This window comes from Crocodylus siamensis, chromosome 5 (genome assembly GCF_052110815.1).
Source record: "Crocodylus siamensis isolate JL-2025a chromosome 5, ASM5211081v1, whole genome shotgun sequence".
In the NCBI taxonomy this organism is placed as follows: Eukaryota; Metazoa; Chordata; order Crocodylia; family Crocodylidae; genus Crocodylus; species Crocodylus siamensis.
Genome location: NC_143399.1, coordinates 134,880,410 through 134,896,754, shown reverse-complemented (window position 1 = coordinate 134,896,754; position 16,345 = coordinate 134,880,410). Strand labels below are relative to the sequence as shown.

At 41.3% G+C, this 16,345-nt stretch overlaps 1 protein-coding gene across 3 annotated transcripts in view; it reads left to right on the top strand.

The window, feature by feature from the left end:
- ATP2C1 (ATPase secretory pathway Ca2+ transporting 1) overlaps nucleotides 1-16,345 on the top strand; it is an 80,670-nt gene that overhangs the window by 27,883 nt on the left and 36,442 nt on the right. The window contains exons 3-9 of one of the 3 annotated variants that reach the window (XM_090046391.1): nucleotides 2,446-2,606; nucleotides 3,635-3,745; nucleotides 5,264-5,380; nucleotides 10,027-10,116; nucleotides 12,369-12,404; nucleotides 13,548-13,609; nucleotides 14,039-14,147. In XM_090046391.1, coding sequence (XP_089902517.1) covers nucleotides 3,677-3,745; nucleotides 5,264-5,380; nucleotides 10,027-10,116; nucleotides 12,369-12,404; nucleotides 13,548-13,609; nucleotides 14,039-14,147 — 483 coding nt within the window. In that variant the 5' untranslated portion in view covers nucleotides 2,446-2,606; nucleotides 3,635-3,676. Of the gene's footprint in view, nucleotides 1-2,445; nucleotides 2,617-3,634; nucleotides 3,746-5,263; nucleotides 5,381-10,026; nucleotides 10,117-12,368; nucleotides 12,405-13,547; nucleotides 13,610-14,038; nucleotides 14,148-16,345 lie in introns of all 3 variants that reach the window. The other 2 variants (XM_090046389.1, XM_090046390.1) reach the window with 2 other exon arrangements.

The window sequence follows — 16,345 nt, the reverse complement described above, 5'->3', positions numbered from 1 at the left end:
CTTTTTAAATAATGTATTTCGTGTTCCCAGTCAGATTGGTTGAGTAGAACTCGATCATTCCAAAAAGCATATCAGTTGAGCAGGAGGAACTCAGTCTTTCTGAACACCATGTATGGTGCTGCAACTGGTGAGCATCTTCCATCCTGGGCTCTCACCCTGGGTCTTCAGATGCTCCCGAATCCATTGGCAGGCATCCCATATGCAGGCCCAAGCCCAGAGGTCTTGAAATTCAGATACCCCCGACTTGATCTTAGTCCACAAGAGGTCAAGACACTTGATCTGAGCCAAAAGACTGAGTCCCATTCGATCCCCTTCCTCAGCCTGATCTGTTCTTTCTGCTTCCAGCCATGTTCTCCTTCTCTGATTTGCCTGCTCTGCTTTCTGTTTCCTGTCTTTGCTGCTGCTGTACTGCATGTCCCTTCCCTAATCTGCTGCATGCCTTGCAGAGGCTGCTGGTGCTGCTTGCAGTCATCCTACAGGTTTGTCACCCCTGACATATATTTCACATTGTAGTCTATGCCTTTAAAAGTATAGAGGCATAGATTATGGCATAAAAAGGGTAGTAATACAAAACTGACTTGAACTGTTTTTTTCAAGTGAAATTAAGGGAAAGTATTTTGCCTGCTTTAGTTGTTCAATGTTATATGATTTCATACATAGACGATCTAGATCTTGTGTACATTTTAACACTTGCATTTGGGGGTATTTGATTAATTGAATATCATAAAGAACTTATTACTGAGACATAAAGAGCCAGTGGAGAGTGTTTGGGAGTCTTTGCAGGGAAAAGTCCATGCTAAGGCACGTTGCTTTTAAGTGGTCCCTTAATACTAAGGTAACGCAAAATTAGAAGCTGTACTGCTGTTCTCTGTCTTGCACTGGTTCTCACCTGGAGAACTGAATTGTTTAGAATGTGGTTATTTCTTAAGCCCAGATTTGTTATAATAACTGTACTAGTAGTTCGGCTATCCCTTGGTGCTGTTGAAGAAATGTGGCTGAAGGAGGGTCCTTTAACTAAATGCTTTGGACAGATAAAGGCACAGTTTCCAGTTTGTAGCCATATTGACCAAAAGAAAAAGGAATCGGAGCTCGTGGTAGAGGTGAGAGAGGAGATTTTACCACACCAAGTCTAATAAAAGATATCACGTCTACCACAAATTCTGGTTTCCTTTGGAGAGAGAAATGTACTTAAGCTGGTAAAAAGGTGGCATGTAAAGATTTACAGCGACATAGCAAACGTTATTAGAGACCAAGTTTGTGTTCTCTGTCCTCAATTGCAGTCATGAAAAGAAGTTTCAATTTACTTTCAGTCTGTAAATTAGTGACTGTTGACTAAGATGCTCTTCACTTCTGAGGTTAATGACTGAATCTAAGGGTGACAAAGATGATCAGAAAGGATATCACGGGTATTGCAAATGCCCCTCCGAAGAAAATTGTTCTCCTCTTTCTTGGATCTGTATTGGCAACTGTATGGCTGCTGGTGCTGTGAGCCTATTTGTCAAAAACAGCTAGTATAGGTTATGAAATTAAGCACTTGCATTGTGAAGTTTGCGTTAACACAGCATAACTTTTTTCCTAGGTGGGAGATAGGTACGGATTGCTTCTTGAGGACTTGTGTATATGTGGAGTTACTTAGGAATAGCTGTTGTGAATTTAATCTTGTGCTTGCGGAATGCCATGTGGGATCTTCCTTGAGGGCTTGTGCCTCCTTGCCCTTGTTCTTCCAGCTGAAATAATGGGTAGTGCAAAGGTCATCCTCACTGATGAGCTGTTCTGCCTGCGTATATTTTATTAAACACTTCCTTTATCACCTGGCTTCTTTGTTCAGGCTTGGATAACTTTCCACCTCTTTACACTTGAGCCTCTGCAGATAAGCCTGGTCAAAACTATCTTTCTCTAGGCTTCAGCTAGCTTGTGGCTGTGTTTCTACCTGTAGTACCCATCCCTTCAAGACTTAATGACTCTTGTCTCTGGCGTAATATAGTAGTCTTGTTGGTAAGGTGAGTAACCACTGCAACATTAATATTACACTTGGTTTCATTGCAACTTCAATCAGAATTTGTAGCTTTAGAGAGAAGTTGCCCAAACTGTTAGGTGGACATTAAATATTGGTAAATCCCATGATTCTCAAAGGGGTTATTTGCATAGAGCTATTAGTGGGATTTCCTGCTATTATTCTAGAATTGTAGTGTCTCAAAATCTATGAGCCTGCCCTTCAAGCACCTATACAAATCTGAGATCTGAAGGGAATTTTCTGCTTTTCCTTGCTCTGCGTGAACTTCTTCCATGCAACCTAAGAATGCAGGTTTAACTGAACAGACACTGCACTTAGTCCAGGGCACTTAAAATGCTATCAGGTGTTCTGGAGCAAGTTCATAATTTGTTTCTTGAGGTGATAAACACTAGAAAATTTAAATAATAGTTTTTTTTCTTTCCAAACTCTAGGATACCTCTGCCCCTGTATTCAAGAAAACCAGGAATGTTGGGGTTTATAATGTGTAAGGCTAGAGAGGAAAAAGTATAGGTATTTGCCAGCTTATACTACGGGGTGATGTTCTAGGAAGAAGGCCTAAAGCAGTGATTCTCAACCAGAGTGGCGTTAAAATGTTCGTAAAGGTTTGTTCTTTTTAATGAAAACACTACCTGGATAGACCTCTTTCTCTTTAAAATCGCTCTCATGTTTGTGCAGATCAAACACTTATTTCAAGTAATGCTTTTCTTTAAACCATGTTGGCCTAGGAGACTGCAGCTGTAAGAAAATTTGGTTGCAAAAAAGCCTTTGATAACTTCAGAATGTATTCTCAACAGAAGAGAAATACTGTTCCTTACCATTTTTGTTCCATAATGATATGTAATAATGGCAGGTGATGATTCCACATGCCATACCTGAAGAGTCTGTATTTAATACGGGATGTAACAGCAATCTAAAGTCAAGTCTTTCCTATTTTTTGCTGAAGGCTATCCTTTTCGAAGATGCAGAAAAAATGAGTTACCCTTTTGTATATAATTGGAAAGGAATTGTGAACTGATGTTTTTGATAGTTTAGATGCAATATCCTTTTATTAAGAAGTTGTTAGCAAAGCTAGCTGCAAGCCTGGTTTTAAATTCATTTGTGAACTGCCAGGATTGTTTTTTTCCTGCCCAGCCATTAAAAATAATGAGCTAAAGGATTATGTGTACATGTGATCCATTAGGTGGTATCTGTTGCTAGTTTTTTAATGATGGGAGGAGGAGAGGGGGAGAATCTGACAGTCATTATTATTTCATATTGTAGCTGGTATTGCAGGCTCATTTAATCTTAGAATGTGTTTTCTAAAACAACACAAATATTCTTGTATAAGAATTATGCTTTCATAGTGTAAATATTGTTTTATTACTATGCACTAATACACCTTATGAATCAAATCATTATTAGGTGTAGTGCTAAACCCAGTTTTAATGCTTTTTTAATAAGTGAAATGAAGATTAAAACAGATATTAGGATGTCTTGAAGTTACTCAGTCTTGATTATGCTCAGTTATGGTTCCTGTGTGTGTATGTATGTATGTATGTGCTTGTCTTGGCAGCATAGATAGTAAAATTAGAACTATTTTAAGTTTTTGCTCTAACTTACAACTTCGCTTTTGATTCTTAGGTTGCACGTCTTCAACAAATCCCTAATGGTGACAATGAGACAATGATTCCTGTACTGTCCTCCAAAAAAGCAAGTGAACTGCCAGTTAATGAAGTTGCAAGCATTCTTCAAGTAAGTTGTGAAGACATTAAAGCCAGACTAACAGCAACTATTAAACAGGTTTATACAAGGAAGATTCTGTAATTCTTAGAAACTACTTTCTTTCAGTTTAATACTAACTTTTAGTCATTTTTAATGAATATCATGTTTTAAGCTCTAGTGTTTGGAGAAATCTTTCTTTTAAAATAAATTGTAAAATGTAAGTAGGCTTATGTGTATCTTGAATATTTTTAACGTTAGTAATGTTAGTATACTGTAATCCAAAAAAGCAGATGCTTTCACCATAAATTATTAGTACTTACCCAGATAAACAGAAATACCTTGTGTCCTCCCCCCCCCCCTTCAGACCAAGAAGTCTCATTTAATCTTCTATAAATTTCTTTTCAATCTTAAATAATCTCATAGGCACACTTCTAAGGTCATGTACATTTATGGTAGTATGTTTCAGTAAAATTCAGTGAAGTAAATTCTGTTTAAAAAAAGATGAATTATTTGGATGTTGGTTTTAGATTTGCCAGTTGACTTGAGAATACTTCTGTATTTTGTCAAGAGTTTTTCATTGTTGTTTGTTCTTCCTCCCAGTGGAAGCCCTGGCAGAAGAGCTCTTTGAACACATTCTGAAGGATCTGAGTATTTCAGACAATTTTATTTGCCACAGTAGCACTTAGAAGTTAGCCAACTTCTCAAGTAACAATTTAGAGGAAGGTCAAAGAAAGCTGTCCCCTATTTAGGTTTATGGACCTATAAATCTGGGGTTAACTTTCAGGGCACGTTGTCCTTCTATGTCAGTAATCTCAGCGGTGGTTCTCTTGGGTTAGTGCAATGGGGCTACCTTTTGGCCCACATGGTACTGGGCTGAGCCCCAGGTACCAGGATATGGCCTCGTTACGCCTCCCTGGTCTCTGTACACCTGGGTTGGCCCTGGGCTGCTTCTGTGGGCCCTGTACAGCCTGATCAGGGCCACACCATCTCTGCCTGGTCCTGTGGAGCTGATCTAGCATGCAGGATCATGCTATCTGATCCACAGGCTTCCTGACAGATCCAGAAATTAGGCAGCAGGGGAGCCACCAAATTTTTGGACCTGTGGGAAGCATTGTGGACAAGATAATGCGGCTCTGTGGGCTGGATACAGTCCACAAGCCAGGGGTTAAGCACTGGGCTAGTATATGAAGCAGTTTTTTGGGAGTTTTGGAAGCCAATAAGAGCTTAGGACTTTCAGAAAATTGTCTCCTTTGAAATTCTTGCTTAGCTATGTTGCTGTAATTGTAGCCTAATTCTCAAGAGCCTGAAAGCTACAAATGGTCAGCAGGTTAGTCATCTGGCTTGAGGTTTCTACAGAAAGGAGTTATAAGTCTTTAGGGACATGAAGCAACATCTGCTATTCTAGTGTATTTGTAGGATCTTGGGTAGACCATCTTTTTATAATCTGCAAAGTTTCTTTACCCGCTGCTACCATGATGAAAACAATTTTTTATGCCCTTCTCATTACTATGCGTATGGTCTGTAATTATCCTGTATATGTTTTAATAGGCTGATCTTCAGAATGGCCTAAAAAACTGTGAAGTTTGTCATAGACGGGCATTCCATGGATGGAATGAGTTTGATATCAGTGAGGATGAGCCACTGTGGAAAAAATACATTTTACAGGTGAGTGTTGTGTTTCATCCCTGCATTTCTAGAAGTATTGCCCTCTACTCCTTAGGTCTCTACTTTTAGGGACATATTATGGAAAGGGAAAATGGGTAAACTAAGTACAGTGATTTAAATTTATGGTCCTGTAGTAGAATATAGTTGGTATATTGAAAGGTCTTTTATGCAGCTACTTGCAGAGCCTCTGACACGTTACATTTAAAACGTGATTAACAAGTTAATTCCACCTTAAGTAGTAACTGGCCGTGCGTGCAACTCGATTTCAGACATGATAATGCAGTAGTTTAGGAACAAAGTTATTCCATGTGTATGTAATGTTATATTTAATCCAGCATTACAGTATCTTATATAATGTGGAATAACTTTGGCTTGTTTGTATCGCACCTTAAATTGAACTTGTGGCCAGGACCTGCTGCTCAGTTGGGCAGTGCACAGGTTTTGTACAACTCCTGTGTGCATAGGGAGGCTAGCATTAAGCTGCCACAGTATATGGGGAGCTATAAAACTATGTATGTTGAGCTGATTGTCTGCTTGGGCCAAGGCAAGTATGAACAATGTATAATCTCCAATCCCAGAACTGCATGTGCTGCCATGCATGTTTGGCGTGGCAGGTTGTATCATTGTTGGGGTTGAGATTTAGATCCCATCATGTCTTAAGTTGAATGTCTGTCGGGTCACAAGTGTCTTAAGTGAATGTTATTTTTATATTTAGTCTGCATTTAGAACTGGGGCAACAGAACTGGGGCTAGAACAGTAAAGAGATTTCTGGATGCAAAGATTTGTACATAAGATTTGTCCTCTGTGATCAAATCTGATTAGATATGAACCTATGTGAGCATTGGATAAATTTTCAAGCCCTACTAAAGTACAGATGCCTTAATAGGTAAGGAGAGCTAGACAAGGTTTTGAGGAGTAAGACATGGGGACAGTGCCCTGCTGTGAATACTCACTTAGGGATGAGAATTTTGCTGTGATATGAAACAATGCTATCAAAAGAAGGGCTGTGTTTTTCGTCAGTCTTGGCTTGTTGGGTGTCTGAGCCAATATGTCTCTCTCTAGTGTTCTTCTCCCTTGTCTAAATTATCTGTTTTCTCCCCAAGTAGGGTTGGGATTGTTGGGATTGGGGTTTTTTTTAGGTAGCTTGTTTTGGAACAATTTAAGGATGTCCACAAGGCTCTGGTCAGTTTGTTTTTTGCAGCTTGTCAGAGTAGTGGTGCAACTAAAAGGATTGCTGTACATTTTACTCCTGGGTGATAGATGGCTAGATTCTAGAACAGTGGTTCTCAGCTGGGGCTCTGTGTGCACCCCTTAAGGGTACTGCACTGCCTGACCCCCATGTAAGGAGGGAACTGCTTTTCCCCTTTTGTTCTGTGCATCTGGCACCTGATGCCTGCAGTGCTTTGAGGGCTGCCTGTCTTTTGGCCCTTTCTCTCAGCAGTGCCCATGCTCCCAGCAGCTTGCTTTGCTGCAGGTAAATGACAGCTGAATGTGGGGTCAGAGCTGCACTTATGAATCTCAGCTCATCAGCTTCACTCCTTCCATGCTCCCAGAGCTAGGGAGGGACCACAGGGGGAATTCTCAGCATGTGACATCCTTCAGGAATAGCCTTGGTGGTGAGAGGTGCCCTTACTTCCTCAGGTACAGATATAGGGAGGGGGCAGCAGTGCAAAGAGTAGGTCCTTCCCCCACTGCTCTTACCTGGCGCTAGGAAGATGAGTGAGTCTCACTTGGTATGCCCCAAAATTCAGAAAAGTTATGGATGGGTATCTTGAGGCTAAATGGGTTGAAAACCATTGTTTGGGACTGTTGAGCTTGGCATTGTTTCAGAGGCATAGCCAATACTCTGCTGCTGGCAGGAGCAAGAATATAATTGTATACCATCTTCTTTCTACCATTACCTCCCTCTATTCTTGAAATATAGTGGATTTGGGTGGGGTGGGGAAGGGAGCAGGAGCACATGGGTTGGAAGTGTTCATAGGTTTCAGCACAAGGAATTCTGGTAAACAATTCTGAGCTTTGAGTCCGCTCAGGAAGTTGCTATCAAACAGAGGAAATGCTAGGTTTTTTTAAGAACTCACTCACTGCTGTTGGTATTTGTCGTTAAAACTTTCCCAGATGTAGCAGGCATATTCTTCCATTTCACTTAACCCTCAAAGTTGACTTCATTCAATCAGAAATAGATAAGTGGATGCATTGGCTATGGACAATACCCAGATTAAGGACAATAAGAAGTCCTTTTTTAAATACATAGGGGGTAAAAAGAAGGTCCCGGGTAATGTGGGACGTGTTTGGAAATGTGGTCATCACACCAGATGGCAAAGCTAACATGTTTAATGATTTCTTTGCCTCTGTCTTCCTAAGTAGGGACCAGAACAGCCACCTCCCTGCTGGGCCCCCCTCAGGCCCCGGGGGAGGCACACCTGGGCCAAAGGTTAGCGAGGATTTAGTTAGGGAGCTTATGGAGGGGCTGGATGTATTCAAGTCAGCCGGTCCGGATGATCTCCACCCTAGAGTTCTAAAGGAACTGGTCAAGGTCATTGCAAGACCCCTGGCACGGCCTTACGAGCACTCATGGTGTTCAGGAGTGGTGCTGGAGGACTGGAAGAGGGCCAACGTGGTTCCCATTTTCAAAAAAGGGAGGAAGGAGGACCCGGGAAACTATAGGCCAGTTAGTCTTACCTCGATCCTAGGCAAGCTGTTTGAGAAAATTATTCTAGCACACATCCAGGAAGGGCCAGCAGGGGACTGCATGCTTAGGGGCAACCAACACGGGTTCATCAGTGGCAGGTCCTGTCAGACCAACCTGGTGGCCTTTTACGATCAGATCACCAGATCATTAGATGCAGGGGTAGCGGTGGACATAGTCTTCCTGGACTTCCGGAAGGCTTTCGGCACTGTCTCTCACCCTGTTCTCATTAAGAAACTGGGGGGGCTGTGGTGTAGACACCCACACAGTCAAATGGGTTGCCAACTGGCTGGAGGGCCACACCCAGAGGGTGGTGGTGGATGGGTCCTTCTCAACCTGGAAGGACGTGGGCAGTGGGGTCCCCCAGGGCTCGGTCCTCAGGCCCGCACTGTTCAACATCTTCATCAGTGATTTGGACGAGGGGGTAAAAAGCACCCTGTTCAGATTTGCTGATGACACTAAGATGTGGGGGGACATGGGCACACTGGAAGGAAGCAACAGGCTACAATCAGACCTAGACAGGTTACAAGGGTGGGTGGATGAGAATAGGATGGGATTCAACACGGACAAGTGCAAGGTGATGCACCTGGGGAGGAACAACCGGCACCATACCTACAGGTTAGGGAACTCCCCTCTTGTCAGCACGGAGGCGGAAAAGGATCTTGGAGTCATAATTGACTCTAAGATGAACATGGGCTGGCAGTGTGGGGAGGCAGTCAGGAAGGCCAACCGCACCTTGGCATGCATCCACAGATGCATCTCGAGCAGGTCCAAGGAGGTGATCCTCCCCCTCTGTGCGGCACTGGTCAGGCCGCAGCTGGAGTACTGCGTCCAGTTCTGGGCACCACACTTCAGGAGGGATGTGGACAGCATGGAGAGGGTCCAGAGGAGGGCCACTTGCATGATCAGGGGACAGCAGGGCAGGCCCTATGAGGAGAGGCTACGGGACCTGAACCTGTTCAGCCTCCAGAAGAGAAGGCTGAGGGGGGATCTTGTGGCTTGTTATAAACTAGTCAGGGGGGATCAGCAGGCATTGGGGGAGTCACTGTTCCCCCGAGCACCGCCAGGAGTGACCAGGAATAACGGTCACAAGCTGGCAGAGGGTAGGTTTAGGTTGGATATCAGGAGGCGCTACTTCACGGACAGGGCGGCTAGGGTCTGGAACCAAGAGAAGTGGTGCAGGCTCCTACCCTGGGGGTGTTTAAGAGGAGGTTAGATGAACACCTTGCTGGGGTTGTTTGACCCCAGTACTCTTTCCTGCCATGGCAGGGGGTCAGACTAGATGATCTGCTCGGGTCCCTTCTGACCCTAGAAACTATGAAACTATAGTCCAGTATTGGCTCTGTCTTTTTGTGTGCAAGCCTTATGTAGGACTGCCTTTAAAATTTAGGTTTCTTATTCTTTTTGTAAGGTTTTTTTCATTAAACATCTTTATTACTCTGGTGGCATTATAACCCCTTTCTAAAAATAAGACCCTTTCTTGTTTTACTTTAACAAATCTGAAGCAAGCATAACATGATGTGGCAGGAATTAAAAAGTGCATGCTTATTTCTGCCTTGACACTGAAGTAGTGGGAGTGCAGTCATTTGTAACATAGCCCAAACTTTGTATGTTATTGCAGCACATAGACAAGCACATACAAAAACAGCTCCCTGCTCCTCGCCCCCTGCAGAGAGGTATCCAGAAATCTAAGGAAAACAGTGTCCTAAGCTCTGTGGACCATTAAATACTCACTTAAATGGGTTGCTCAGGTCTCTTGATAGTCCAGTAAAATAACTCGTTTTTAAGTGGAGTATCTAAAATTACGCATTATTTGCTTTTGTTTAACCCAGGGTTTAGAACTATGGTTTAATTAGTTCAGCTTGTTCCAAAGGCAACCAGTTGAATTTGTCTTGGAAGGGAGAGGTTAGTTGTTGTTCCAAAATGTTGCTGAATTACTGTTTGTTTTTTGTTTCAGTTTAAAAACCCCCTCATCATGCTTCTCCTGGCATCTGCAGTCATAAGTATTTTAATGCATCAGTTTGATGATGCCGTCAGTATCACTGTGGTAAGAAACTAAAATTGTATTCTTTGGGTTACACTTAAAATGGATCCTCCATTTGTGCTGGTGTTTAATAACCTATAGTTCCTGAATTGAAAGTGTAAAATATTTTGCCTTGCATGTGGTAGATAAACAAATTTAGCTGCAGTTTAGTCTGGGAGCTGGGGCTGAGCGCTGACAGATTCCAGGTGACTGCTGGAGCCATCCCAGCTCCCAGATAGCACACGGTGCCTTGCTGAGCCGCTCTCCACCTGTGCGATGTGATGGGTGCCACGTGGAAGGGGGTGATCCCCGCTGCTCTGCACTGTGTAGGGGAGCTCTGCCACAAGCACCCAGAGGCCCCAGTTGCCATTCCTGCAGCTGGTGACTGTGGGGCTTTTTTTTAAAGTTTTGGGAGGCTGGGCTGGGCAGAGTGGGGGATGGGGCAAGGCAGGGCAGCCATGGGGGCTTCTCCTGCAGCTCCTCTGGCTGTGCCTGCCTCGCCGGTGGGGGGAGGCAGAAGATGCAAGTGTGGCTCGCTCTGGATGGCAGCAGAGCATAGGCCCTGCTCCCAGCGCTGCTGCACCTGCATTGGCGGTAGGAGTGGGGGTCTGCCCTGCTGCTGCTTCTCAGTCAGTGTGGGATGTAAGCAAGGCAGTGCTGGGAGCGGGGGCTATACCCTGCTGCCACTTGCACCCTTCTGCCTGGAGTGAGCTGCACCTGCGTACCACCTTCCCTGCCATCCCAGCTGGGCAAGCAGCAGCAGGGCAGAGCCCCCACTCCCAGTGTTGCTGTGCCTGCATCCTATGCACCCTGACACTGCCCCCCCCCCCCACACACACACACTCTCCTCTCCCCAAGTAACGCACCCCTTGCCCTGGCTGGGCAATTTTTTCCAGTCTCCGCCCCCCCCAAACTCCAACAGACTTATCAGTTGGAGGCAACTGTCAGCTGCCTGTTTAGCCTATGGCTAAATCTCCAAATCTGCCGAATCTTTTTTCAAAGCGATTCAGAGCTTTTACTTGATCTCCTGATTCAATTTGGATTTAGAGATTTGGTCCCTGAGTTGGGCCGAATCCCCTCCAAATCCAATCGGTTACCAAAGCTTAATGGGAATCTGTCATCTCTGCTTACAGAACAGTTAGCTTCAAACTGGACTTGGAGATGTCCTTTTGCAAATGGGGTGGCTGGCATATTTACCTTAAAGGTGCAGAGCTACCTAGGCATAATCTACTGTAGCTTTTTTGTCTCCTAATTAATCCACTGCTTATTCTTAGTATACCACTGTTCTGCCAGCAAGAAATCTTTGTTACATTTTTTTTGGCTAATGAGTGCCCCTTACCTGTGAGTAATTTATGTATGATAGTGCACAGTTTCAACAACAAAATTATTAGAGTAAACATTGCATGAACAAGTATAGACTATATAGTCTAACACCAAAATACCAAATGTTCGGCTTGGCAAACCAGTGTGTGGTAGCTTCATAGGCAGTTTTAAACATTCTTCTCAGAGTACTTAAATAATTCTTCTGGTTCCAGAGTTGGTAGTAACTTGGTTAGTTGTTTCCCAGTAACTGCATACCTTTTATATCTTATGGGTTCTTGGAATGATTTCATCCAGGATATAAATCATCTCGAAACTGAGTTTCCAAGTATGTACGTGCTGGTATATATAGCACATTTAACTAGTAGTTTGTAAGATGCATTTGTATACATATGTCTGTTGTCCACCTTTTTAAAAATGCAGCCTGAATGCACTATAAATTCCATTTTCTGTGAGAATCCAATTTTTACTTGCTGCATTTTTTTTTATGTATAATTACCCTGAGATTAATTTTTTTAATGTTTTCTGAAAAGTCCTTACCAGAGAGAGCTTTAGTGCATTTCAACAAAGAATTAAGATGAGGTAAAGGAAAAAGGGGTGGGGAATATAAATGATTTATATCTAATATTGCCTTAGCACCTCCTTGCTGTGTCATTTAACACCCTGTAGGATTGGATCCATCATTACCCATCATAGCTGCAATCAACAAAATCTTTTTTTGTTCCGCTTATGTTTGTTAGCGGTTTCATGGACACTTACTTGGAAAGCATTGTGCAAAAATGGAGTGTTTTGGATGTCAAGTAGCTACTGCTTTTGTTATTCTGGAAGACTCAGCCATGCTCCGATGTCTCTTGTGGCCTAAGCTGACCCTTTTCAGGCGGTTCTGTTTTACGTGTAGAAACAAATATGCCTCCATTTGGAATTCCAAAAACTTAACTGCTTTTGTTTTCATTTAGGCAATACTCATTGTTGTTACAGTTGCCTTTGTTCAGGTAAGAGTTCTGTTTTGCCAGCTTAAATCAATAGTTTATGTAAACTTCCGTGAGAGCAAGTGAAGTAATTTCTCTGGGTGTATTGTGCAATTATGAATGGCAGAGAAGGGGTCTTGTGCTATGAAAAAAAATGAAGCTGCCTCAGGCCTTGTCTAAACAAGCAGACACGTTTTACTGCTTTGTCTAAATCAGCATGGATGCAAATGTAATAGAATCATAGAAAATTAGGGTTAGAAAGGGCCTCAAGGGTTACTTAGTCCAACCATCTGTTCAAAGCGGGATGATCTCTATATCATCCCAGCCAAGGCTTTGTCTACTTGGGTCTTAAAAACCTCCTAAAATGGAGAGTCCATAACCTCTTTGAGTAAATGCATTCCAGTGCTTTATTACCCTCCTAGTGAGTTTTTTTTTTTTCCTAATATTTAACCTAAAATTCCCTTGCTGCAACCTTTTTCTGTTTTCTGTCACCAGTGAGAACAGTCTAGCTCCATCCTTTGTGATGATCTATCCTGCTATAGATCATCTACTTTCCTATAAAGGAAGGTGCTAGTAAAACCCAATTTATGTGACATTTGTGCCCTGCATCCACACTTGGAAGAATTATACCATATAATATATTGGTTTAAGAAAATAATGATTACATCTGTACAAAAAGCCCCATAACCAAATAGCACCCCCCCTCCCCCCAATATTGAACAGGTAATGAGAGCCAACATGAGAAATTTCAGGTTCAATTTTTTGTCTGGAACTCTGGAAATATGAGCTTGAACTGAAAGGGACTATCTTGGTAATAACTTAGTTTTGCTAAATCAGAAGAAGACACTGCAGTACAAAAAAGAAATAATTTAAGTATGTGATTCTGTAGATGAAATGTATGCAGGCAAATTAATAGTATATTATCTGGTAAATTCCTCAAGGCTGAGACAGTTTATGTTTCTTTACAGTAGCTAATGTGAAGTAGGAACCTGGTCCTGATTTGGTTTCTTTAAATATAACGTCTTTAGAAATATTAAAACTTAAGTAGACTTAAGTAGGCATGGATACAGCTGTTGGCCAACAGTATTTCACATGGATTTGCTTGTTTTTGTAGTTCATTTTTAAAGGCTTTCTGTACTTTTAATTGTACCTTTTATGTCACTGCAGGAGTACCGGTCAGAAAAATCTCTTGAAGAGCTTAGTAAACTTGTACCTCCAGAATGCCATTGGTAAGCAGACGTCTACTGTTTTAGACTTAAATTAAGTGACATTAGTTACAGCTACCTGTAATCTCCTGTGGTTGCAGATGAATTTCAAGAAAAACCTTACCTTAAATAACTCTTCAATTACACATTATCATGTCAAATTATTGCATACGCATAGAGCATGTTATTTTCTGGTCTTTTTAAATGATTTTTTTAAATGTTTTTATGTGATCCAAAGTTATTCCACATCAAGATCCCTAGCATGGTGAAAAAGTATACTGTTACTTTTGTTACTGTTTTATACTTAATTGTTTAAGCAAGTCGTTTTTTTTTTTTGTTGTTTTTAACTTCATATATAATAGTTATATATTTCTACCCCAGATGAAATGAAGGGGAAGGAATTCTTATGCATTTTCACTTCTGGTTGACTTTTCCCCCCCCCCCCCCCCACAGTGTACGTGAAGGTAGGGTGGAACATACGCTTGCGAGAGATTTAGTCCCAGGTGATACAGTCTGCCTATCAGTTGGAGACAGAGTCCCTGCTGATCTCCGGTTGTTTGAGGTACGTGTAGAAGATTGTCTGATAAAATTGTTTTTTTTATCAATTGAGGGGGAGGGAAAGGAAGTGTAAATGCAGCTAAAACTTGTACAAAACCAGAAGTTATCCTTGTCTAGTGACCAAAATCCTTTAATAGAAAAGTCATGCTTCCATGTTTAGTTTTTCATATAGTTTGAAAACATTCATAAGCATCTAGACAGTTCCTAGTCCTTGCGCGTGTAATGTGTGTGGGGAAATAGGAGGACTAGATTCTTAAACTTAAAAAAAAATAAATTATTTACTTACGTAGTTTATTCCTAAAATATTTAGTGGAGGACTACAAAGTACAGTAAGTTATGAAAGGATTTTTTGCCAGTCTGAATCATCAGCCATCTGGCTGATCTTTACAGCTGATTTTCAGTCCTTGTATTAATGTATAATTTCAGTTTTTTCAGTTCTTTCATAATTGCGTAATTAAACAATGAGATACTCATGTAGTTGTGCCGTTCTATTCTATTTATTAATTCTTTGCATCAGAAATCTAATACGTTAAAAGCTTCTAGTTTACCAAATATTTGACTAATAACATTGGGATGAGTCTGTGTTTGGATGCCAGAAAATACTTGATCTTATGTAGAAAGACTCCAGAAACAGAATAAGCCATGAGAACATAAATTTTATTTATACTTTGAAAGATGATGCTTTCTTTTTCTTGTCTCAGATGTTATGATGAGACTGATCATCAATTATGAATAGTTCTTATAATTTCAGGACAGTGTTGAACCGATGGTGTCATTGAAGAGTTCTTTGTGCAGTGACTCAACCAGTTCCTTTGTGAGATTAAAGTTCTTGAAAACTTTGAGTAAAAGTTCATAATTTATGATACAGTTTATTTCATTAATGTTCTTTGTTAACCCCTCTGATATAGACTCTGTCTTGACATCCTGTTGTACAACGTCATTTTATTTTTGTGACTTAAATTTCCTTTTACCTCCTCAGAGCAATTGCTTTGACTTTTCATGACTGCAGTATCAGCTCCTGCTGTCTGGCCCCTCAAATTTTATATCATTGTGTGATGACACCATTTGTTCCCTTAAATTAGAGGGCACGAAGGAGTGATAACTGCCAGACATAAGTAGCAGCAGACAAGATCAGTGTTTACATCAGCTGTATCTGCACCTGTTTGATTTTGACTCAAATATATTTTGTGTTCCTGACATTGAATTGGAAGGTGGATCTGTGCTTGGCATTAGTATATGCAAAAGACAAAGTAGCAGAAATCTACTATACTTCCTATTTTGTTCTAGCAGTGCTTGGGACAAGGCAGGGAAGAAAGAATGGTCCCGTAGGTTCTGTGGCTACAAAAAGTTTCAAGGACTAGCTCTCAGCTTTGGATCTGAGAGAGAAGTTGTTAGAGAAAAACTTGGAATCATTAAAGGAAGACATTTGTTATAATTCTAACCATCATAGTTTCATAGCAAATTGAAAGTACTCTAGATGCAATGATCCACTGAGGAATTGGTCTGACTTGCTCCATCAGAATCAAGGGTTTTTTTTTTCTTTTTTTAGCTGCCTCAGCTGTTTGCAAGCTTTTTAAAAAAGTGCTTCTGCACTTGTGCAGTTAGACTGGAGAAATTAAATTTGCTGGGAAGATCAGATGCAACTGTTTAGTGGTTTGGTTGAAACCCTGGGTACACCTGGCTTAGGTAAAAGGAAGTAAAACAAGTATTCTTTTCATGTGCGCTGGATTTTTTTTAAGAAAGGTATAATAGAAATATAAATTTTCCATTTATAGAATCTAATCATTGGGGGGGATTGTCTTAAATTTAAGTTATCTTTGATTCAGGTAAATACAGTATGTGCACTTACCTATGCCTACTATATGCATTCTGATACAGTAATGAATTGCCTTGTGCACTGTATTTTTCTGCAGGACAGTTAGTCTCATTCTTTATGTTGTTTTAGAAACCAAATGAAACTAAGTCCTGAGATTATAAATAAAGCAAAACTCCCATAGAAAATATGAACGAGTAATTAAAGACTATTTAATAGTTCAGAAGTGCTGTGCTTACAGGGAGGAGGAAGACAAAAGTGGCCTTAAGTTTTATGTTTTTACCTTTTGGATTGTGGACTGCTTCAGAGACCAAAATAACCAGTGGCATAACCTTTTTTTCCCCATACAATTATTTTCTTTCAGTTTGTGTCAGTCACTGGGATACAGC